This window comes from Hyperolius riggenbachi, chromosome 3 (assembly GCF_040937935.1).
Source record: "Hyperolius riggenbachi isolate aHypRig1 chromosome 3, aHypRig1.pri, whole genome shotgun sequence".
Classification (NCBI taxonomy): Eukaryota; Metazoa; Chordata; class Amphibia; order Anura; family Hyperoliidae; genus Hyperolius; species Hyperolius riggenbachi.
The window spans coordinates 22,813,316-22,839,490 of record NC_090648.1 but is presented as its reverse complement, the minus strand read 5'-3'; the positions used below and the strand labels follow the sequence as shown (position 1 = coordinate 22,839,490).

The 26,175-nt window shown below is 45.5% G+C and overlaps 2 protein-coding genes across 2 annotated transcripts in view; both read right to left on the bottom strand.

The window, feature by feature from the left end:
• Positions 1 to 8,073: 8,073 nt before the first annotated feature.
• LOC137561950 (olfactory receptor 11A1-like) lies at positions 8,074 to 15,988 on the bottom strand. Its single transcript, XM_068273295.1, has 2 exons — positions 15,976 to 15,988; positions 8,074 to 9,074 (listed from the first exon to the last, which is right to left on the bottom strand). The coding sequence occupies exons 1-2, from the start codon at positions 15,986 to 15,988 to the stop codon at positions 8,074 to 8,076; spliced, it is 1,014 nt and encodes a 337-aa protein (XP_068129396.1).
• A 9,197-nt stretch (positions 15,989 to 25,185) lies between these two features.
• LOC137561949 (olfactory receptor 5G25-like) overlaps positions 25,186 to 26,175 on the bottom strand; it is a 6,228-nt gene continuing 5,238 nt past the window's right edge. Inside the window, exon 2 of the mRNA XM_068273294.1 lies at positions 25,186 to 26,160. Within this exon, the coding sequence (XP_068129395.1) occupies positions 25,186 to 26,160 (975 nt within the window). The remainder of the gene's footprint in view (positions 26,161 to 26,175) is intronic.

Below are 26,175 nucleotides of genomic sequence, written 5' to 3'. Positions count from 1 at the left end.
TATTTATGTGTTTTTGTTTTTTTTATAGTAATGTTTTTTTTTGTTTTTTTTTATTAAACATTTTATGTGGGCATTTTTGGGAGGGTGGGTTTTAAAAGTGTTTTATTTGGGGAAATATTGGTGTATTGTAATGTTTTTGGGCATTTACATGTAGTTTTACATTTTGGCCACAAGATGGCAATCTTGATTTTTTTTACATGACGTCACTCTAAGCGTACAATGTACGCTTAGAGGGACACAGCTTCAGAAAGAGCGAAGCTTCCGAGAGAAGCTGTCGCTTTTTCAGTGGGGGAGAGGAATCAATGATTGGGCTCCCCAGCCCGATACATTGATTCCGTGGCTACCGACTCCGCAGCCGGGAGTGCGCGTGCACGCGCGCGATCGGCCGCGGGAGCGCGCCTGTCCTCCTTGACGTTTTTATACGTCAAGGAGGACAAAGTGGTTAAATATGCTGGGTAAGGGGGACTCCACGTCATTTTTTTTTTAATTTCCCACACTCTGCACATAAAAAAAATAGGAAAATAATATTTTTTCCCACTATCTTTTTAACATATACTGCAAATGTAGTGTATCTACCATGTAAGGGGGCTTTGGTATTAACCTCTAAAGTCAGCGGGTTTTGTTTCATTAACAAACTGTCATTTGAGTTCAAGTTTAAAATTGATTTTATCAAAAACTCTAAAGTCTTTTTGAAAAAAAATGTTCACCTTGCTTCCACTTAACCTGCAAATTTGGTGTTTCTGGCATTTAAGGGGGCTTTGCTATTAACCGTTAACGTCAGCGGGTTTTTGGCGGTTTAATCATGGCCTGTGATCATGGCTAAATCCGTGATCACAACCCGGATTTGGACCACGATCATGAGTGCATTCAGAACTGAATTCGTGATTGAGAGGCGATCATGAATTCGGATCACGATGTTGGATAGTGAAAAAATGGTTGTGAATCATGGCTATACCATGATCATGAGGTCGCGATGAGCAACCCTGATCGGAGTACCTCAAACAATACCTCCAGGGCTGAGCAGGGTAGACTCCCACTACTGCTTGAGGTACAGAAGAGAGTGCTGTCCTATTGGGCCCACCTACAGAACAGCTGCCTTGACTCACCACACTACAAAGCCATGTTGCACAATGAAGACCACGTAAAGCCATGTGTCCTGAAAGAAGTGGTCACCTCTATACTCCCTCCAACTCCAGATCCAAAGGTCCTATCAAGAGCCCAGATAAAAAACACAACAGCCAAGAGCAAAGAGGACTATGTAGATGAGTGAAATAAAAAAGTTACAAAAGCTAACCATATACCAGTCCCTACAGAGAGAATATAAAATGGTCCCATACCTGGAAAATCTCCAAAACTTTAAAGCGAGGCAAATCCTGAGTGTCTACAGACTGAGTGCTCACAGGAGGGACTATGCTGACATTGTGAGCAGAAGACTTGAGATGGCCTGAACTGTTCTGCTGGCGAATAAGTCTTGGGACGAAAAATGCGTGTTCGCGGTCATTCCCACATGCAAAAATTTAGCTTTTTAGACATGCCTCCCATACATTATAATGGAGCCAAATTTTGACCCCTTATCCCAGAGTCAGCAGACACATTACAGCCAATCAGATATCCCTCCAACCTGCCCCCCCCCCACACACACACACACACCTATCAGAAAACCAGCACAGCAGCCATTTTGCAGCCTGTGCTTCTGTGCTAGCTAGGCACATCAGGGGGAGTGTTCTGCAGATAGGGAGAGCGTTAGTTAGGCTTCTGTGTCCCCAGTGGAGTTTCTTGCTGCTACAATACCAATTCACCATCTACATAAACCATAGAGTACTTCTAAAGGCTGTGTTTTGATCTAGTGATAAGCTTATGCACTTTGAGTCCTACGGGAGAAAAGCACTTTACTAATGTTGTTTGTTATAGTAAATCTCTTGGCTATGGCTTGGAATACTCACATTGAAGCTCTACATCTCCAGGCAATCATTGCGGTGGCTGGGGATGTGAGATATTAAAAATTAGAATCAGATTTATGTGGCAGGTTTGACCAAAGTCGCACCTGGAATCGTTTGTGGTACACACGGCGTAGGGAATTGTGCAGTTACAGATGTTAAGAATATACATTTATGCATATACATATTCCCACCCTCCCTCCTTGTAGATAGCCAAATTCTTCTCCACCCTGCCTCCCTGTAAGTAGCCACATGCTTCTCCCCTCTCATTCCCTGTAGGCAGCCAGATGCTTCTTCCACCTCCCTCCCTCCAACAAGGGAGCCAGATGCCCACCTCCCTTCCTGCACGTTACCAGTGAGTCACATGATAGGAAATGTCAGCTGGAGAGAGATACCTAGCCACTAGAAATCGCCTGACCAGTTCACTGGCAAGCAGTATTCTGCAAACATTGACTGTTCACAATCTGCCCCCATACATCATAATTGAGCTAAACTTTGACCCCTCACCTCACATTCAGCAGACACATGGCAGCCAATCAGCTAGCACCCCTTCCTGGACTCCTCACCCCCTATCAAAAAACAGTTTCATTGGCCATATTGGATTAATTATCTGCAGGCTGCTGACTGTTAGTGAGAGCAGGGACAGACTTGCTGCAGATAGGTGGGGAAATCATTAGCTAGGCCTGTGTTCTTGTTCCTTACTTGCTGTGAAAGCATCCCAAACAGCCCTTTTGAGGGACAGCACATCGTTCTCCTGTGTTTTTTTGTGTGTGACACTTCACAGCCCACTGACACCCGGAGCTGTGTGCACACTACTGCTGTTTCCTCATTAGTTGCAGGCACAGGATCACTCCTGTGCATTATTATTTCACTGTATTCTGATAGTACTATTGCATTTCTCTGTGTGAGACACTCCACAGCCCACTGACACCCAGAGCTCTGCATTATGTGATTTCTGCCCTTTAGTGTCAACTTCATAATTTTTGGGGGGACTTTGGCATGGATCCCCCTCCGGCATGCCACAGTCCAGGTGTGAGACCCCTTGAAACAACTTTTTCATCACTTTTGTGTCCAGAAACAGTCTTTGTAGGTTTTAAAATTCGCCTGCCCATTGAAGTCTATGGCGGTTTGCAAGGTTCGCTTGTTTAAATGACGAACATTTTATGGAAGTTCGTGTCCGCCATTCGCGAACAGAAAATTCTGTTGCGACATCTATACTAGTCACCGCCCGAGGATGCTGCTATTTCCCACTTAGTGCAAACTGTAATGCAGGGCAGTGGTGGAGGATGGATCGGGTTTGTTCTTGTTGCACTGCAGTATGCTTACTGCCCCTCAGCCACCACTTAGTTAGTTGCTTTATCTGGTGCCCTAGGCCATAGATGGTAGGGACATATGACTATTGTAAAGATTCAATTATCAGCTCCTCTGAGGACAGTCAGTGACATAACTATGTACTCTGTAATGTGCTGCACAAGATGTCAGTGCTATATAAACACATAATATTAATAATATGATAGGACATTAGGTTATGACTATGGCAGGTATTAGATTGCAAGCTCCTCTGAGGACAGTCAGTGACATGACTATGTACTCTGTAAAGTGCTGCAGAAGATGTCAGTGCTATATAAATACATACTAATAATATGGTAGGACATTAGACTATGACTATCATAGGATTAGATTATGAGCTCCTCTGAGAATAGTCAGTGATATGGCTATGTACTCAGTAAAGTGCTGCGGAAGACGTCAGCACTATATAAATACACTAGCCGACCCGCGGCGTAGAATACGCCACATAAGAGGGCAGGAAAGGGGTATTGGGCACAGCGACGGGGAGGGGGGATTGGACCCCCCCCCCCCCCCCCCTCTCACCTGGGTCCCCCATGTGCGCTCGCCCTCCTGCTTAAGCACAGTAGCAGCCGCCACTATTAGTAAGAGGCAGCGGGCGGGGATGACTCACCTCTTCCGTGTTCCATCGTGCGTTCCACTGTCGTCACTTCCTGCAATGCCGCACACTGTATTGGTGTAATTTGCCTTTTTTAAACAGAAGGAAATCTGCAATAATTCAGCTTTAAGTGAACATTTGTGGTTACCCACAATGCACTACTACTAAATATGCAAATTACCCCTTTTCCCCTTTGATAAGCTAAGCAAGCATCCAGAGCCACTGGTGTATATTAAGCATATAGCTTTAAATTTTACACAGTCATATCAAACCCACATGTGACAGCCTGTTTCAGACTTTTGGTCCTCATCAGTACATGGCAAGGACCTTGAAGGTTGAGACACTTACTCTATTATATATGCTAGCCGACCCGTGGCGTAGCATACGCCGCATAAGAGGGTAGAGGGCAGGAAGGGGGTATTGGGCACAGCGGCGGGGAGGGGGGTTGAACCCCCTCTTAACTGGGTCCCCCATGTGTGCTCTACCTCCAGCTTAAGCTCAGCAGGAACCCCCCCCCCCTCACCTGGGTCCCCCATGTGCGCTCCCCCTCCAGCTTAAGCACAGTAGCAGCCGCCACTATTAGTAAGAGGCAGCGGGCGAGGATGACTCACCTCTTCCGTGTTCCATCATGCGTTCCAGTGTCATCACTTCTTGCAATGCTGCACACTGTATTGGTGTAATTTGCCTTTTTAAAAACCGAAGGAAATCTGCAATAATTCAGCTATAAGTGAACATTTGGGTTACCCACAATGCACTGCTTCTACATATGCAAATTACCCCTTTTCCCCCTAGGTAAGCCAAGCAAGCATCCAAAACCACTGGTGAATAGCAAGCATATAGCTTTAAATTTTACACAGCCTGTTTCAGACTTTTAGTCCTCATCAGTATATGCCAGGGATTGATACGGCTGCATGAGATAGGGCTTGGACCAGTACAACAGAGTAACCAAGCAGCTCAGGACGACCCAAACTACTCGACATCTATAGGGGGATAAAAGGGACCAAAAAGCCCTCCTACTAAAATAAGCAAAGCTTGGTGTAATTTGCCCTCCTAAAACAGAAGGAAATATGCAATAATTCAGCTATAAGTGAACATTTGTGGTTACCCACAATGCACTGCTACTAAATATGCAAATAATTCCTTTTCACCCTTAGTAAGGCCCCGTTCACACTTGCGTTTTTGCAAAAAACGGAACGGATGTCCAGATCCGTTCTGTGCGCATCCGGACCGGATGCGTACGGTTGCACTCAGGATCCGTTCCGGATCCGTTCCGTTTGCATCCGGTTTTTCATCAGTAGGTGATTAGGTTGATATCCGGATCCATTTTTAAAGAGATACAAACTATATAAATCCTTGGGGTCTGGGAGGTCTGCAGAAGCCCTGGGGTCATTGTTGGAGACAGCTTGACATGTGGAGACCACCCTTGGATATAGAAACTGCAGTTTGGACCATGGATCCAGTGTTTTTGTACTCATTTTACCTGGGAATTGTCTTCTTTTTGATTTTTACCTATACTATGTGGGAAGAAGGCATGCTCCTCGCAGGAGATGGTGGGTGCACCAGGCAGGTAGCTGCTGCACCTGTAGAATCAGGTCCTCAGGTGTGTAGGGCCTCACCTCTTCGTCCAACATGCTGCCAAATATTTCCAGCCTTAAGTCACTGCTGCTCCACTCCTCAAACGCTGGGCCCATGTACCATCCAAAATGGCCGCTATGACCATAGAAAACGCATAGGAAGTGGGAAGAACGTCCAGATTTTTTATAGCCAGTGTGTTGCCTCCTTTCCGTTTCTCATTGGTTCAGCTGTGCAGATAGTGCAGTCAGGATCTGGTCCGAGTGCGGCGGCCAGATCCGACGTACGTGAAAAATAGAGCAAGTTGGAAAAGTGTCCGGAGTCCGTATCAGGTCCGGATCCGGGCCGCGTGGAACGGACGAGTATGTACGCATCCATAGACTATCACTGGATTGTCAAACGTCCGTTCCGTTGTTACAGTATACGTTCTGGATCCGGTCCGGAAAATCCTGACTGCTAATGCAAATGTGAACCCTGCCTAAGCCAAGCAAGAACCACTGGTGTTTAGTAAGCCCATAGCTTTACATTTTACACAGCCATATCAAACCCACATGTGACAGCCTGTTTCAGACTTTTGGTTCTCATCTGTACATGGCAGGGATTGATATGGCTGTATGAGATAGGGCTTGGACCAGTACAACAGAGTAACTAAGCAGCTCAGGGTGACCCAAACCACTTGGAATGTATAGGTGGATAAAAGGTACCAAAAAGTCCTGCTACTAAAAAAAGCAAAGCTTGGTGTAATTTGCCTTCTTAAAACAGCAGAAAATCTGCAATAATTCAACTATAAGTGAACATTTGTGATTACCCATAATGCTCTGCTACTAAATATGCAAATACTTTATTTTCACCCTTGGTATTCCAAGCAAGCCTATAGTTTTAAGTGTTACACAGTCATATCAAACCAACATGTGACAGCCTATTTCAGACTTTTGGTCCTCATAAGTACATGGCAGGGATTGATAAGGCTGTATGAGATAGGGCTTGGACCAGTACAACAGAGTAACCAAGCAGCTCAGGGTGACCCAAACCATTCGGAATGTACAGGGGGATGAAAGGGACCAAAAAGACCTGCTACTAAAAAAAGCAAAGCTTGGTGTAATTTTCCTTCTTAAAACAGAAGCAAATCTGCAATAATTCAGCTATAAGTGAACATTTGTAGTTACCCAGAATGCACTGCTACTGAATATGCAAATTATCCCTCTTTGCCCTTGGTTTGATATGACACTACTTCTTCTTCTTCTTGCTTGGACCAGCCCCTTCTTCTTGCTTGGACCAGCCCTGGGGGCAGGGCGCTACTTCTTCTTCTTGCTTGAAGGTTGAGGCACTTACTCTATTATATATATAGCTAATAAGAATATGGTAGTACATTAGACTATGGCTATTGCTGGTATTCAATTACAAGATCCTCTGAGGACAGTCAGTGACATGACTATGTACTCTGTGAAGTGCTGAAAAATATGGCAGTTGTGAAACGAACCCAAATAACCTGAGTTTAGAACACTGATATCACAGTCCTAAAAATGAAATTAATGAAGTTCACTGTAACCTCTTTTTTTGTTTTATACATTTCAAAAATACTTGCAGAGCCAGATACCATTCTTGTTTCTTTTCTAAATGTGATCTTCTTTTGTCTTGGATTTCATGATTTCTTCACACTCCATTTTCTTCATTTATATATTAAGCTATGCTTACACCGTATCACATTTGTATGAGTACTGTCATCCAACAGGGATAGTGACTTGATCACTTGGGCAACAGTGCGAGGATGAGGCTGCAATGCTGGGCATAGACGGTACGTTTATGCGCCGGAATGGAGCCAGCGGCTCGATGCCCGCGCGTCACCGCTCGTCCGCGCGGATCGATTCCTGCTCGTCCCCACGGGCACTTCCTTATCAGTGCTTCGTTTTTGCCCTTTGTCCACCCACGGGGATCGAGCCAGGAATCGATCCACGCGGTGATCGGACACGTTGGAAATTATAAATCGAGCCATCAGCGGCTCGATTGATAAGAAAAAAATGTACCGTCTATGCCCAGCATAAGACTCCGGGCTAATGAGGTATTCTGTTACTATAGACATGGTAGGAGAGTTGTTTGAGAAGTGCAGGGTGTTCGGCAGAGAGTGGGCGGGATGAATGCACAGAACAATACCCTCAGCTAGCGATCGGCTAGGATGATCCACCAGACTTATTGCTGAAGGACTCACAAGGGTAGATCATGGACTGCTTTACAAATGCTAGATTTTTAGCAGAGACCACCACAACCATCTAGTCCACCACCATGTACTATCAAGTGTGTGTACAAGGTTGTATTTACTTCTCCATTCTAGACTGTAAACTCATAACTGCAGGACCAAGTTCTGAGCTTCACGAGAGGTGATCTCCATAACCCAGATCCTAAAAAGGATCACAACTCTTGTAGGTGTGTCAACCAAACCAGATCTTTGAAAGGAACATAAAGAAAGCAAAGAAGCAGTGATAAGCTCTCTAGAGTTCAATATGGTAGGATTGTGTAATTCTTCAAAAAATGAATTATCTTAAATAAGTAAAACTGTATTTTTAGATGTTCCACTATGTGGGGAGACAATATTTACACATTAGTGACCTCAAGTTTTGCAGGTCAATTGGCACTTTTGGTAAACATGTACATAAGTTTCATGTTGTGTCCTGTAAAATGCTGTACACTCCTGTAGTTCTTTGTGTATATTGATAAATGTTTCCTTATGGTTGACCTTAATTCTTGGTTTCTTAAGCTGTATATAATGGGGTTGAACAAAGGGGTGACAACAGTGTACATCAAGGAGACAGCCTTGTTTATATTCAAAGATGGTCCTCTTGAAGGAATCACATACATGGTAAACAGTGCCCCATAATAGGTGCATACAATGGCCAGGTGGGAACTACAGGTGGAAAAGGTCTTCTGCCTTCCTGAGATGGAAGTGATCCTCAAAATGGACAAGAAAATGTACACATAGGTGACAGTGATGAACACAAATGGTATAATTGTAAAGAGAGTGGATAATATGAGTACTTCATTTTTCACCATAGTAACATCCGAGCAGGAAAGTTCCAAGATGGGTCCAAAGTCACAGAAAAAGTGGTCAATCACATTTGGGCCACAGAACCATAACCTCTGCATGTACATTGTGATGAAGGTTATGGCAATTCCTAGTGACCATGAGGATACAACCAGATACACACAACGCTTTAAGTCCATAATTGTGTTGTAATGGAGTGGTTTGCATATGGCCAGGTAGCGATCATAAGACATGGCACTAAGCAGAAGACACTCTGTGGATACTGAGGTTCCATATACCAAGAATTGGGTAATACATCCATTAAGGGACATGGTGCTTCCCTCTAATAATATTGTATGTAGCATGTTAGGAACAATGTTTGTGGTTAGTAACATATCAGAGCAGGACAAGTGGCCAAGGAAAAAGTACATCGGTGATTGAAGCCGGTTACTGAATGACACCAAAAAAATAATGAGAGAATTTGCCGTTATGGTCACCAGGTAGATGGCTAGGAACATAAAGAACAAGACATACTTGAAATCATGAAGATTTTGAAATCCCAGGAGTATTATTTTTGTTATGTCTGTCTTATTCATTGATTGCTCTACAAAAAGGAGAGAATAGAAATAACATATTAAAAGGGTAAAGTGTCATATAGTTGCATAGTTGCATAGTTATTTGGGTTGAAAAAAGACATACGTCCATCGAGTTCAACCAGAGAACAAAGTACAACACCAGCCTGCTCCCTCACATATCCCTGTTGATCCAGAGGAAGGCGAAAAACCCTTACAAGGCATGGTCCAATTAGCCCCAAAAGTGAAAAAATTCCTTCCCGGCTCCAGATGTGGCTTGATTCACGTGACAGGCTTGAACCGTGATAGGACAAATATCACACCTTATCACACGGCATCAAAAGTTATCACACGTTGGGCTTGATTCACAAAGCCGTGATTACTGTTATTACGGCTGTGAAAAGTGCTTTGCGCGAGTTTTAGCACATTTTCACGCGAAAACGTTTATCACGCACAAAAATTCACGTACGCACGATAATGCAATTTACAGTATGGTTAATGCACGAAAAATTTGCGTTATCGTGCTAACGCTAATTTTTTGCATGCGAAAATGCCTTAACCTCCCTGGCGGTAAGCCCGAGCTGAGCTCGGGCTATGCCGCGCAGGGGGAGATCTCAATAAGTACCTTATTCGCTTTTAAATGCACGGAGGACGCCATCCGCGCCCTCCGTGCAGTTCCGCCGGGTCCCTGCAGTGTGATCGCCCCCCGTGCCGCTCCCGACCCCCCAGACGGGGTCGGGCTCCCCTTCCTCTCCTAAGATGGCCGCCGGCGCTGGCCACGGCTGCGCAGTCCGCACACACGTTAGTGCAGCTGCGCAGCTCTAGGGCCTCCCCCCTCAATCCATGCTACTGTGCGTGGATCGGGGGGGAGGGCCCTAGAGCTGCGCAGTCGCACTAATGTGTGTGCGGACTGCGCAGCCGCGGCCAGCACTGGCGGCTATCTTAGGAGAGGAAGGGGAGCCCGACCCCGTCTGGGGGGTCGGGAGCGGCACGGGGGCGATCACACTGCGGGGACCCGGCAGAACTGCACGGAGGGCGCGGATGGCTTCCTCCGTGCATTTAAAAGCGACTAAGGCACTTATCTTTTTTTTGCTATTTGGGCTCGTAAGTCCTTTAAATCTCGCGCAAAGCACTTTACACAGCCTTGATAACAGTTACTACGGCTTTGTGAATCAAGCCAGTTGGGCTTGATTCACTAAACCGTGATAATTCATATCACGGGCGCACATTTTTTTTGCCCTTTCGCACACAATCGCACATTTTTGGCTACGATTGCACACAAAAATTCGCGACAAAAAAACATGCGTGAAAACACTAGTGCGGCTGTGGTATGAGTTATCACGGTTTAGTTAATCAAACCCGTTAAATTAACGTTTGCACGTGATCACATGCGCGCTTCACGTGAAAAACTTGCTTTATCACGTGAACTAATGCAGTTTGCGTGTAAACTTTTGCGAGCTGCAGAGCGCGTGATAACTGCTGTGATCACGCTTTAGTGAATCAAGTACATAGAGTTTGCCATAACTACTTCCTGTGGCAATGCATTCCACATCTTAATCCCTTTTACTGTAAAGAACCCTTTCCTAAATAAATGGCTAAAACATTTTTCCTTCATGCGCAGATCATGTCCTCTAGTCCTTTGATAAGGCCTAGGGACAAAAAGCTCATCCGCCAAGCTTTTATATTGCCCTCTGATGTATTTATACATTTATTTATTTAATAATTGTATTTATAAAGCGCCAACATATTATGCAGCGCTGGACATTAGTTTAGGTTACAGACAATATTTAGGGGTGACATACAGCAATACGACAATACAGGAATACAGAAAAAAACCAGATCACGCAGCACAGTATGAGTACAAGGTAATGCTTAGTTAGTCACTGGATGGGAGCAATGGGATTAGGCAAGTTGAGTTCACTCAGATACATAGCATGGGTGCACAGTAATGGAGGTGCATGATGAGGTAGGACACAAAAGGAGGAGGACCCTGACCAAAGGCTTACAATCTAGAGGGAGAGGTAGGGACACGAAAGGTAGGGGACCAGGGTTCAGCTGCAGGTTTAGAGTACTTGTGAGGGGTGGTAGGCCAGAGTAAAAAGGAGAGTTTTGGGCCTTCTTGAAGATATTGAAGGAGGAGCTGCCCTAATGGGTGGAGGTAGGATTTTTTATAGTATTGGTGCAGCTCTTGAGAAGTCCTGGAGGTGTGCATGGGACTGGGTGATGCGGGGGGGGGGGGGCAGGCAAAGTTTATTGGAGGAGTGGAGTGAGCGGCTGGGTGTGTACCTCTGAGTAAGATCGGAAATGTAGGTTGGACAGGTTTTGGGGACAGATTTGTAGGTCAGACAAAGTATCTTGAATCTGATTCTGGACTGAATAGGAAGCCAGTGGAGGGATTCACAGAGGGGAGCCGCCATGGTGTAGCGATGGGAGGAGTGAATAATTCTGGCTGCAGCATTCATGACGGACTGCAGCGGGACAATTCGGGTCATAGGGAGACCAGACAGAAGGGCATTGCAGTAGTCAAGGCGGGAAATTATGAGGGCATGGATGAGGAGTTTGGTGGTGGCAGAGGACAGGAAAGGGCGGATCTTGCAGATGCTATGGAGGTGGAAGTTACAAGACTTTGTGAGGTTTTGGATGTGGGGAGTTAAGGAGAGTGCGGAATCCAGGGTGACACCCAGACAGCGGGCTTGAGAGGTAGGGCGAATGGTAGTGTGGTTAACAGTGACATGCACATCTGGGAGGTTTAGGCATGACCGGGTGGGAAGATCAAAAATTCTGTTTTGTCTAGATTTAGTTTCAGGAACCTAGCGGATATCCAGGAGGAGATGGCTGATAGGCAGGAGGAGACCTTGTCCATGGTAGTGGTGGATGGGTCAGGGGTGTGGAGGTAGATCTGGGTGTCATCTGGATACAGATGATAGTTAAAACCAATGGAGGAGATAACCTTGCCAATGGAGGATGTGTATAGGGAGAACAGTAGGGGGCCAAGGACCAAGCCTTGGGGACTCCCACCGAGAGGTGGTTAGGGGTGGATGAGGACTCAATGAAGGAGGTCGTGAAGGAGCGATTTGGAGAGGTCTTTTGTCTAGACTAAATAAACCCAGTTTATCTAAGCTTTCTTTGTAAGTGAGACCTTCCATCCCTCGTACAGGGATGCTCGGGTAATACTTTTTAATAACGAATTAATCCGGATCCGGGGATTCAGATATCCAACCCTAGTATCTGGCCGGATTCGGATATCCGAATTGAAAACCGGAAATGGTCTTTTCACGGCTTCTTATCCCGTTTTAGAAGCTAAAAACCTACTACTACTACTCCTCCTCCTCCTCCTCCCTCACCACTATTCCAGCAAGGGTGGGAAGGATGAAAAGCTAAGTGGCCATGCAACCATTCCTGCTAACCTAAAGCTTACTTATAGACAGTCATAGAAGACACATGCCGGGTGCAGGGCTGTGTGGTGAGTGATCATATAGACAGTCATACGAGACACATGCTGGTTGCAGGGCTGTGTGGTGAGTCAACACATTGGCTTAAGACTTTACCAAATGCAATGCTCAAATATGGGGAAGCTTCTCTGTTTGCTGTTTGCTGTGTTTTTTTTTTTTTAACCAGCTGAGCGGTCTGGACGAGCTCAGCTCGTCCAACACCGTCAGAGGCTGCCGCTCAGGCCCTGCTGGGCCGATTTTAATGAAATAAAAAGCAGCACACGCAGCCGGCACTTTGCCAGCCGCGTGTGCTGCCTGATCGCCGCTGCAGCGCGGCGATCCGCCGCGTGCAGCGGCGAAAGAGGGTCCCCCCAGCCGCCCGAGCCCAGCGTAGCCGGAACAAACAGTTCCGGCCAGCGCTAAGGGCTGGATCGGAGGCGGCTGACGTCAGGACGTCGGCTGACGTCCATGACGTCACTCCGCTCGTCGCCATGGCGACGAGGTAAGCGAAACACGGAAGGCCGCTTATTGCGGCCTTCCGTGTTACTTCTGGCCGCCGGAGGCGATCGGAAGAACGCCTCTGGAGCACCCTCTAGTGGGCTTTCATGCAGCCAACTTTCAGTTGGCTGCATGAAATAGTTTTTTTTTTATTTAAAAAAAACCCTCCCGCAGCCACCCTGGCGATTTAATCAGAACGCCATGGTGGTTAAGTGTGGTGTCACAGTTCACTCATCTCTTCAACCACAAGAAAAGCCCGGGAGTAGTCTTAGCTACCGTAATATCTATGTTACGGCAGGGCCCTTATTACACTTTTTCTTACTGGGCTATGGAAACCGTTTTGCCCATGCGATAAAGCGAGGTGCAAACATGAAATCATGCCTAGCAGAGGATGGTTTTGATCCATCAACCTCTGGGTTATGGGCCCAGCACACTCCTGCTGCACTACTATGCAGTCTGCTTACATTTGTAAACAATCTTCAAGTTTAAGAAGGGTACATTAGTTCCCTTCACAAAACACAAAAACCATCCCTGGGTGGGCTTGAACCACCAACCTTTTGGTTAACTAACCAATTGTGCCACAGAGACTAGTTGTTGCTGCTACATGATTTTATGTATGATTTTAGGATTTTATGTAGGAGCAAGAACTGGCCAATGTATGTAAGCTGGCTTTTGAAATCCTACAATTCCCTAAACAAGCTAATTTTTCTCTTGGATATATCACAATGGTACATGCTAGGCTGGCATCAGCATGTAGCATTGTAGTGTGTTGTGTTGGTGATATAATGGTTAGGATAGCAGCCTACAGAGCAGTAGGCCTGGGTTCAATTCCTGGGCCTGGCCAATGTATGCGAGTTGGTTTTTGACATCCTACAAATCCTTAAAGAAAACCTGAACTGAAAATTAAAAGTCAAAATAAGCATACACAAGTCATACTTACCTCCCATGTAGTCGTCTACTCAGTGTCTTTCTCCTGTCCCGCGTCCTGTTTGTTCACTGTGATCAGGGGAATTTTCCATCCTCCATTTTGAAAATGGCCATTACCCATAACAGCTTTCTGGTCAGCACACAGTTAAACTGTAACACCGCCCACTTGACCAATAGGGGAATATGGACATTACCTGGTACATCAGTTTTCCTCTCAGCTATAACTGACAGCAACTGATATTTTACTGACAGCAACTGATATATTTCAGATCTGACAAAATATTGTCAGAACTGGAAGGGATTATTGTCAGAAGAAAATGGTGAGCTTCTGAGAGGAACTGATGGCAAGGTAACTATGTCATGTTCATTTGAAGTTACCTCATGTGTTTATTTTAAATACTTTTACTCAGTACAGGTTCTCTTTAAAGAAAACCTGAACTGAAAATTAAAAGTCAAAATAAGCATACACAAGTCATACGTACCTTCCATGTAGTCTACTCCTCAGTGTCTTTCTCCTGTCCCCGTCCTATTTGTTCACTATGATCAAGGGAATTTTCCGTCCTCCATTTTGAAAATGGCCATTACCCATAACAGCTTCCTGGTCAGCACACAGTTAAACTGTAACATCGCCCAATTGAGCCATAGGGAAACATGGACATTACCTGGTACATCAGTTTTCCTCTCAGCTATAACTGACAGCAACTGATGGAAAAAGGATCCGCAAACCAGACTTGGCTTAGTGAAAAAATGTCTGTTCTTTATTAGAAAAATCCACATGACAAAAAGTAGTGCAATAAAATCACAGGATCGACTAACGCGTATCGGGCCTACAATCTGCCCTTAGTCATAGTCAAAGTGAACCTGTTAAGGAAACGGCTTATAAATGGCTGGAAGGGATGACTCCACCCCTCTCAAGCCAACAGCCAGGTCCTGAAAGGGAAACATTACATACAAGCAATAAAAGCAAACTTGCAGTTTACAAAATGTTACAAAAATGTATAAAAAGATAAAAGTAATGTAAAAAAGATAACCACTGGAACAACAACATTACTACAAGAAAACACCAAAAAGAGAGAAGGCAGATACAGAAACAAGAGAGTACTGTACCAGTCAGTAGTCATATACTAGGTTTAAATCCCAACGTTTGTTTAAACCAAAAGGTGTGCGAGTGCCTAACCTATAGATCCAATAGGCCTCCCGTTTCAGTAAGAGTCTCTGTATGTCACCTCCTCTAGTAGGACAGGTGACTCGTTCCACTCCCTGAAAACTGAATGGTTTTAACCTCCCTGGCGGTCTATTAAGATCGCCAGGGCGGCTGCGGGAGGGTTATTTTTTAATTAAAAAAAAACTGTTTCATGCAGCCAACTGAAAGTTGGCTGCATGAAAGCCCACTCGAGGGGGCGCTCTGGAGGTGTTCTTCCGATCGCCTCCGGCGCCCAGAATAAACAAGGAAGGCCGCAATGAGCAGCCTTCTTTGTTTTGCTTACATCGTCGCCATAGCGACGAGCGGAGTGACGTCATGGACGTCAGCCGACGTCCTGACGTCAGCCGCCTCTGATCCAGCCCTTAGCGCTGGCCGGAACTTTTGTTCCGGCTGCGCAGGGCTCGGGCGGCTGGGGGGACCCTCTTTTGCCGCGGCGGCGATCAGGCAGCACACGCGGCTGGCAATGTGCCGGCTGCGTGTGCTGCTTTTTATTTCGCTCAAATCGGCCCAGCAGGGCCTGAGCGGCGACCTCCGGCGGTGATGGACGTGTATAGTCGTCCATACCGCTGAGGAGGTTAAATCGCCTTTATGTACAATTTCAAAATGTTTAGAGACTGCTGACTTTTGGAAAGTGTTCCAATGTGTGCCACAATAGTGCTCAGCTATTCGTGCTCTTAGGTTGCGAGTCGTGCAACCCACATATTGAATCTTGCACTGAGAACAAGATATAACATAGATGGTGTATTTCGTATCACAGTTAACATATTGTTTAATAGGAAAGCTAGTGTTGAATGAATAGGAAGGCACTGTAGTTCCTCGCTTATGACAATGACAATAATTACAGGTTCGAAAGCAACAGGGGTATGAACCCACCGTGGCCAACCATGTAGGCGCATGTAACGAGGAGGGAGACCTAAAAAGACTAGGTGAGAGGATGGAGCCCAGAGTCCTGGCCTTTCTGGCAGAGAAACGACATCCGCCATCAAGAACTTTTTTAAGTTTAGGATCTGAATACAGAACTGGAAAATATTTTCTCACAATATTGGTGATTTTTGTAAATTACAAGCTGTAAAGTCACTTTGTCGGCCCTGACTCTGTCCCGTCTCGCAGTCCCCAGTAGGTCTGTGCGTGTTTTTTTGGTTCTCTTAATGCATCCCAACTCCAACTGTCTGTTCGTGTACCCCCTCTGTCTGAGTCTATCTTCCACCTGGTTGAATTCAAATTGTAAATCATGTGGATTAGAACAGTTGCGGGCTGCTCTAATGAACTCTCCCATAGGGATGGCATTGATGGTATGTTTAGGACGTAGGCGTGCCCGCGGTCCGCGCACCCGGCAGCCGAGTAGACTCCCCTGACATGGAGCTGGCGTCTCGGCGTCTCCACTAATGAGAAGGGGATGACCGGAGGAGCCAGAAAGAAAGTTGTAACGGCGGCAGCCCCTGCTCCTGCTCCCTTCCCGAAAACGCCGCAGCGCTCAGCAGCTGAGTTTTTCACACCGCCGGGACCGAGTGCATCGGCGGAAAAGGTGGCTGAGAGGCACGGCAGACAAGAGAGTATGGCCTCACCACAACTAAAGAAACCGACAAACATGGACGAGGTATGGAAGCATTTGAGGAATCTACCCACAAAGCAGGATATGTCTGAGCAAACAGAAAAAATCCTGGAGGCTACTAGGGCAGAAGTTACAGCAGTAAAAGAGGAGGTAACAGAACTTAAAACCCGAGTGACAAAGATGGAGGAGGAACTCGAGGCCTTAAAAGAAAGTATAAAAGATATGAAGATGGCGAGAGAAAGGCAGAAGCAAATGCACATTGCTTTATGCACCCAGCTGGAAGATCAGCAAAATCGCTCTCGCAGAAACAATATCAGAGTGCGGGGACTCCCAGAGGCGATTTGGCCGGAAAGACTACAGGGAGCCTTGAGAACTATCTTCAATTCGATTCTGGGCTGACAAGGTGAGCAGACCATTTTAATGGACAGAGCACACAGAGCCCTAAAGTTGCCCTCACGGAACATAGAAAACTCAAGAGACGTAATATGCTGCTTGCATTATCATGCTGAGAAAGAAGCAATTATGGCGGCGGCATGGAAGCAGGAACGTATCGTCTATGAGGGTAGACAGATAATGCTATTTCAGGACTTGGCCCCAGGAACTTTACAGCAGAGGAGAGTATTAAAACCTTTACTCCAGCAGCTTCAGAAGGAAGGAGCCACATATAGATGGGGACACCCCTTCGCCTTCATGATCAAGAAAGGGTCCCTGCTGTTCTCTTTGCGGAGGCCAGAGGAACTCTCGGAGCTTTTCAGAGTACTGGGGATGGCCCCAATGGAGTTAAAGGAGTGGGATCCGGAGAAAATTTTTGTTTACAGGGGTAAAGAGCAAAAGTGGGGCCTTCCAGTTTGATGGACCTCGGCACGTGAGTTTAGGCGGACTACCGCCTTAAGAAAATGTAATCAGTGACTTCCTTATGGGCCGCTCGCCCGGTGTCTCCCTGCCCCCCCCCCCCCCCCCATCCGCTCCCCCTGCTGTGTATTTGTCTAGTTTTGACAGGGGCTTAACGACTAGAGACTTGTATATTATAAAGATCTGAAAAGAAGGGTAGATGAGTGAAGTGTATGTAGGATCATAGTTGCCGCTGGGTGGCATGGGGTGGGGGTGGGGGGACTCTCTTCCTTGTGGTTTTGGTTTAGACAGTAGATTAAGTGTAATATCAAAATGCACGAGGAACATTTGGATGGTGATTTTCACATGAAGATACACGGCTTGATATTGGGGGGGGGGGGGGGGGGGGTATGGTGGTGACTATGAATAATGTGTGACACTTGAAATATGGTTGAAGGTGTTAATGATCTGTTAAGTAATATGTAATTGATTTCCGCGAGATTCACCAAGGTTAATGAGGGTGGGGGGAGGGGGGATCTCTAGGCCTAATTAAGGATGAAACTATGGATGAAGCACTGGTGTGGGGGTGGGGGGGGGCTAGGGGGGCTCCCGCTGACGGGGGGGCCCTGAGGGGCCCCGTGTGGGCGGTGGCCCCCCCCGGTCCCCACCTCCCCTTCTCATCCCGACAGCCTCGCTGGAGGCCTCTCACTGCGTGACCTGACGCAGAGGTCACGTGACGTGACCAAGGGTCACGCAGTGAGAGGGCACCAGCGAGGCTGTCGGGATGAGAAGGACCGCAAGAGGAGGATCGCCCGAGGCTTTCGGCATGAGAAGGACCATAGGAGGTGGATTGTGCCGGCTGGAACAGGTATGGCTTCCGCTGTAGCGCTTCACTCTGCAATTGTCCGTAGGGACAGAGGTAACTTAGAGGAGAAGGAGCCGCTGCTTAATAACCCTTTGCTTATGCTACACTTGCCGGGGAAAAAGGAGGCTTAGCAGCGGTGTGTGGGACTGGGGGGAAGTAGCGGCCATGTGGGAAAAGGTTTGTTTTTAATTGTACACTTGCCGGGATGTAGGCGGGGGGGGGGGGGGGAGGTAGCGAACCATGTGGGAAAAGGTTTGTTTATATTTCTACACTTGCCGGGAAACAGGAGTTTTGGCGGCGGCGGGGGGGGGGGGGGGGGGGGGGATCATGGAAGCGGTCATGTGGGAAACATTTTCAGAAGGCTTAGTGAGGGGGATGGGATGCCTCTGAAAATGGTTTTTAACAGTCAGCAGGTGCTGAGAGAGACAGGAGGGGATGTGGGATATATCAGGGAGCAGTTTTTAAAAAAAATATTTCTAAAGTTGCTAGGGGATACAGGAAGGTGAGAGGGACCATCACAGAGAGACTTTTCCTTGCAGTTGTGCGGTATACAGGAGCCTAGGGAGGTGGTGCCGCAGGGGTATGTATTTTTTTTTTTAACCCAGGGAGCAGGGGTCATTATAGCTGGGAGGCAGTGGGGGTTATTGTAGCTGGAGGGCAGCAGGGGTTACTTTAGCTGGACAGCAAAGCTTGGGTAGCTTGGGAGGAATGCTCCACAAGACTCTCCTGCACCATGGACACACCAGGTTTAGTATATTTTTTTTTTCTCCGTTTTTTGCCCTCTAAACCTAGGTGCGTCTTATGGTCCGGAGCGTCTTATGGTGCAAAAAATACGGTATTTTCTGGGGAAAGATTTCCAAATTACGATTATTTTCTGGTGAAACGTTGCCACATTACAATTATTTAATGGTGAAACACTGCTGCATGATGATTATTTTCATTGGTGGGGACAATTGGGGGTAGCCACAGGGGAGGGGGGGGGGTAATTAGCACCACAGGTTTTCTTGCCTGGAGTGACAAAATGGCTAGAGGCGCCCTTGTCTGGCAAGATACAGCACGCTCCAACTCTGAATGGTATCTACACAGACTTTGAGAACCTTTCTTGAGGAACACTTAAAAAGGGTGCAAGATGTGTCCTGTTTAAAAGGGGGCCTGCTATTTTATACCTCAACACATCAGCGACAGCCACTCACCCAGTTACCCTTTTCGGTGCAATCTTAAAACTCAGTTCTTCAGGCAAGCATAATCATCTACCTAGGACACTTTACCCACTGACCACCATTTCTACCACTCCATACACAGCCTTGCCTTACCTCTTGTTCTAACCCTTAAACCTATAGACTGAAGGCCCTTTTTAGCCAGTGCTCTCTTCCCTTTTTGTCTCACAATGCTGTGTAATGTGTGTGCATGCTTCCCAGTTCCCACCCCTTTCAAAGTCACCGGAGTGACTGCTCACCTTAGTAAACCTTTGAATGGTGCTCGGGAATGCTAAACGATACTTCCTGCTCACAACATGCAATTGGAAGAGAATTCTGGGAAGTCCTGTGCATCACTGTACTGTAGACGTAGGTGCAATGAGGACAAATTTGCCTTTCCTGGCATTCTTTTTGTTTTTTGTTTTTTTGTGGGCAAATTAAAGTTGTCTGGCAGTAAAAATAGCCGAAGTCAGTTGATAAATCATGAGACGTCCTTAAATAAATACATTAATAATTAAATCTTAAACTCTAATCTTGATAATAGGGGGGGAATCTAATATTTTGAAGTTACCGGCTTATGTACTTTCCCTTTGCATCACCTCATGTTGGATATTTTAGCATATTTGTATATTTTAATAACGCTGAGATAATGAAATCTCTCGTCAGAAGGCATACGAGGCAGCCCTGTTCATTCTTTCCTGCGCACACATACAGACGCTGGGTTCTGAAAAGCTTAATATATTTATCACTGAGAATACTCTGTAGGTTTGTTACATTAATTGCTCCTCAGAGAACATTATACTGTAAGCTTGTCAAGTAAAAATCACTGAACTTTACTTAGTTGAAAGTAATGCAAGAATGCGTAGAACTTATCTAGTCTAACTTTTGGACATACAATTTTCTTCTCTTCTTGCTTAAAGGACCGCTATCGGGAAAATCGTAACGTTTAAAATACATGTAACACATACAAATAAGAAGTACGATTCCTCTTGAGTAAAATGAGCCATAAATCTCTTTTCTCCTATATTGCTGTCACTTACAGTAGGTAGTCGAAATCTGACAGAACCGACAGGTCCATCTCTTCATGTGGGATTTTCAGCAAGGCTTTGATTATTTATAAAGACATTCCCTGAAAAGGATTTATACAAAGATGCAGGCCAGCCTTTCTGCTCGCTGCACACTTTTTTGGGCAGTTGGACAGAGCAACTGCCATTCACTAAGTGCTTATGAAGCTAAACAAAACCATGAGAATCCCCCAATGAGGAGATGGGCTAGTCCAAAACCTGGCGGTTCTGTCAGATTTCTACTACCTACTGTAAGTGACAGCAACATAGGAGAAAAGTAATGTATGGCTTATTTTACTGTGGAAGAAGCGTACTTCTTATTTGTAGGTGTTTACATGTATTTTACATTTTACAATTTCCGTGACAGCAGTCCTTTAAATGACATATATATATACATACACAGTGGGTTGCAAAAGTATTCAGCCCCCTTGAAGTTTTCCACATTTTGTCACATTACTGCCACAAACATGAATCAATTTTATTGGAATTCCACATGAAAGACCAACACAAAGTGGTGTACACGTGAGAAGTGGGTCGGAAATCATACATGATTCCAAACATTTTTTACAAATAAATAACTGCAAAGTGGGGTGTGCGTAATTATTCAGCCCCCTTTGATCTGAGTGCAGTCAGTTGCCTATAGACATTGCCTGATGAGTGCTAATGACTAAATAGAGTGCACCTGTGTGTAATCTAATGTCAGTACAAATACAGCCGCTCTGTGATGGCCTCAGAGGTTGTCTAAGAGAATATTGGGAGCAACTACACCATAAAGTCCAAAGAACACACAAGACAGGTCAGGGATAAGGTTATTGAGAAATGTAAAGCAGGCTTAGGCTACAAAAAGATTTCCAAAGCCTTGAACATCCCACTGAGCACTGTTCAAGTGATCATTCAGAAATGGAAGGAGTGTGGCACAACTGTACACCTACCAAGACAAGGCCATCCACCTAAACTCACAGGCCGAACAAGGAAAGTATTGTGCAGAGATGGATTGTGGTGTGGTGTGTGTGCACGTGTGTGTGTACGTGTGTGTGCGTGTGTGTGTGTGTGCACAAGCAGAGCCGGATTTGTACTCTTTACTGCCCATGGCCACTGTCACCAGCCGCCCCTTTCAGTATAGGTAGCCAGATGACCCCTTCCCTCTAGTACAGGTAGCCCGATAACCCCCCGTATAGGTGTCCAGATGACTCCCTTAATCCCTCCTTTTCCCACTTCCCCCCTTTCAGTATAGGTAGCCAGCTCACCTTCACACCGCAGCAGCCATCAGGGTCACTAATTTCTCCGCTCATCTCCAGTGCAGAAGCTTCCTCTTCCCCTCTGTCTCCAATGCTGCCCATGTCCATAGCCACTGCCCACAATGCAAACATGCAGAGAGAGCTGCTGCACAGGCGGCTAGCAGCAGAGTACCATGGTCAGCTTGCAAATGCTGCATAAGTTGAGCCTGCTGCTTTGGTGCCCTTGCTCCTGTGGTGCCCTAGGCCATGGCCTAGATGGCCTTGGCCTAAATCCGACCGTGTGTGTGTGTGTGTGTGTGTGTGTGTGTGTGTGTGTGTGTGTGTGTGTGTGTGTGTGTGTGTGTGTGTGTGTGTGTGCATGCTGCCCCAGCCAGCCACCTTTCGCACTTGGCAACCCATTTGCACATCCTCACTCAGCCAAAGACCTATCAGCACCCATTCACTTGCTCACCAGCATCCAGGCCGAAACTGGTAAAAAGGCTCCACCTTAGAGATTATTGTAAAAGGGCACATCCTCACAAGCTTGCTTCAGGCAGCAAAACATCTTGAACCATCAGTGGCTGCTTGCCACCAGTCTTTTAGTTGCATATCATAGAGTCTTCCTCAGAAAGTCAAATCAAGCAGTGTTTGACCAAATAGAGTCACAATATCAGGGTCAGTGTCCGGTAAAATTGTAATCAGCTCTACTATATAATGCATGTAAATGTATGGCTCCCCACCTTGTAACATTATAATCCATTACACTGCCGTGCAAAACTTCAGGACAGCATATCGGAAGGAAGTAAATATGTGTTGCCTGTGAATGGCGGCAATGTGAGTAATTGTAACTCTATGTTCTGCATGCTCCCACCTCCCGCTTTCTGGCTACCTGAACGGCTGCCTACACGAGTGCACTCTGGCTACGTAAATTGGGGACACTCTGGCTGCCTGAATGGGGGGGGGGGGGCAACACTCTGGCTACCTAAACAAGGGGGCACTTTGGCTACCTAAATGGGAGCACTCAAGCTAGCTGAACAGGGGGTGCACTGTGGCTACCTGTACAGGAGCACTCTGACTACCTAAGCTGGGGCAATCTGGCTATTTAAATAGAGGGTGGACACTCTGGCTACCTAAACAGGGGTCTCTAAGGCTCCTTACAGGGGGAGGGGAGAAGCTCTTTTGATACCTAAATGAAGTATCTTTGGTTTCCTATGGGGTGGCTCTCTGGCTACCTACATAGGGTTCTCTAACTACCTACACAGGGGCCTACCAATTTATAGACCCTTATCCTAAGAATTCTATAGCCTAGTAACTGCACTGCATACCATTCAGATGTTTTGAAACTTAAGGCCTGAATTGCTAAGCTACAGTATTGGCAAAAATTATTCATATGATATTTGTATTAGATGAGTCGGGATGAGCAGGCAAAATTCCTGAACTTGATTTTGCGGTGAAGTTGCAGCCAAAATCTTCCAGTCTATGGAACCTATTTTTGTGGTTGATTGCAAAGCTCACATACGTAACATGTTATTATTATTATTTTTTATTTATATAGCGCCAACATATTCCGCAGCGCTTTGTGCAGTTTTGTATGTTTATCAAGACTAACCCAGGGAACATGTAAAAACAAAAAAACAGAAAGACCTTTGATAGCAGCCATTGTCTTGTCGCATGACCCAGTTTTAGCCAAACATTATCCATCACATAGAAAAGCATAGCATTTGACACTATCTGAGATACTTCAGTATATAGAGCAGCTCACAGTCGATTGCAAGGTGCCCTGCAGCTGCAAAATAAGCTAGATTTGTCACCAATACAAATTTGTGCTTGGCACTTAATGTAAGGCTTTGTTTTTTGTTTTTTTCCAAGCATGGTGCTCTACGTTGTTAGCAAACATCTCTACTTTGGTCTTGTCTACTCAAAGGACATTTTTATTGATAGGATAGTGAATAAGCACTTTTGTGGTTGCTGTCTCATGCAGGTACTCAGTGCCGGGACAAGGTCCTCCAGCCCCCAAGGCTGAGACACCAAAGTGTGCCCCCCATCCCTCCCACCCCAGCAGTCACACTTTTTGCTATTAGACTTAGAGGTTCCCCAGGGTCCCCAACATCTTAATCTCTAGTTATCTGGCTTGCAGTCACTGCCATGTATCACCTTTTCTTATTTCTGTCTGCTTCAAACACAATAAGAGAACGATAGCTAAGTGAGCTGTGCGCCCCCTCCTACACTGCGCCCTGAGGCTGGAGCCTCTCTCGCCTCTGCCTCGGCCCTGCAGGTACTCACAATAAGAACTTATTTTAAAGTATCTTGGAATCCAGGAAAAAATTGGATGAAGCCTATGAAGACCTAGATTACCTTATCCAGAGAAGCCTGATGCTGCTCGCATTCTCTGTCCCTAGTCCTCTTCTCCTTTGACTGGCTCCATCATTCGAAGAGCCTTACAGACATTTTCCCCAGAGGTAACGAGTGGTTCAGGACTGTGCATGCATGCGTTCCAAAAGGCACATGTGCCGTGAAAGGAAGACCTCATCCATGAGTGATTTTTTTATTTCTCCGAGTTTGGTACTCGCTCATGCACAGTTCAGAATCACTTGTCCTCATTGGGGAAATCTGGGAGACTGGGGACAGAAGTGTGCCAGCACCCCATTGAGGGACCCCAAAGACAACAAGCAGTATCAGGCTTCTCAGCATAAGGTGATTTAACCTTTCTCAAACTTAAATCACACAGAGTTGCCCATGTACTGATAGACTTCTCACAGTTACTCCTCTATTGCTGGAGGAAGTGGCCTCGACCTGCGAAACGGGCCACAACAAAGTGGAGTAAAATTCCAATAAAATGGTGTTCTATACTAAAATAGACCCATGGGCCCATATGCAATACACTTTATCTCCTGCATTTTCTCATAGGAGATAATTTGTAATCTTCTATTTAGAATAACTTTTTAGCACTCTGCAATTGAAAAAGTACCATCAACTAAATGAGCAAGTATTATCAAAATTTTTCAAAATATTCAAATCAAATATTTATCAAAATATGTTGAGTGTCTATACATTTTATAGACAAGTTTGAAAATATCTCCTAGGAGAAAAGTCAGGATAAATAGTGAATTGCACATGGGCCATTGTGTCGTCTGTTGGTAGTTAAGTCCACCACTGCCACCCACTTTTAAACTTTTTTTAGTGTATTTTTTTCTTTCTAGTGTCTCTAGCAAGAAGTTTTGAACAACAAAGGAGGTGGGGGCACAAAAACAATGAAAAAGAACAGAGGCAAACAACATATAAAAAGGTGAACATTGGCTACTTAATATTTCTTCCCATACTGGTTTACCGTAAAATAAGACAACATATCATACTTCAATTACTTATTATTTTTCTTAAGCACAGCTACATATTTCCATATAACCAACTTTAATTCTTGGTTTCTTAAACTGTATATTACAGGGTTGAACAATGGGGTGACTACTGTGTACATTAATGTTGCCACCTTCTTTATGTTGAAGGATTTTCCTGTTGAAGGCACCACGTACATAACAAACAGAGCCCCATAGTAGGTACACACAACAGTCAGATGGGAGCTACAGGTGGAGAAGGTCTTCTGTCTCCCACTTGCTGAAGTAATCCTCAAAATGGTCAAAAATATGTAGACATATGTGATTGTGATGAACATGAAGGGTATGGTGGTCATAAGACCGGACACTGTGAATACCTGATATTTCACTATAGTCATATCTGAGCAAGATAATTCCAGAAGGGGGACAAGGTCACAGAAGAAGTGATCAATGACATTGGGCCCACAGAACCACAAGGCCCTCATGAATACTGTTATGACTGTTATTGCTGTTCCTATCATCCATGAAAATGAAACGAGGCATAAACAGAGTTTAAGGTCCATAACTGTGGTGTAGTGCAATGGTCTACATATGGCCAGGTATCGATCAAAGGACATGGCAGTGAGAAGAAGACTTTCTGAAGCTACTGAAGAACCATACACTACAAACTGGGTTATACATCCTCTGAGGGGGAGAATGCCCCCTTCAAATATTATGATGTGGAGCATGTTAGGGACAATGTTTGAGGTGAGCAGCATATCCGAGAAAGACAGGTGACCAAGGAAGAAAAACATTGGAGACTGGAGACGGGTACTGGTGGACACTAATAAAATGATGAGAGCATTTCCAATTATGGTTATCAGGTAGATAACTAGGAAAGAAAAGAAAGCGACATACTTGAAGCCATGCAGGTTCTGAAATCCAAGAAGTATTATTTCAGTAACGTCTGTCTTATTCATTGCTGGCAGTGCAGAAAAAAAGAGAAATAAAATGCAATTACTAATCTTTATTTAATATAC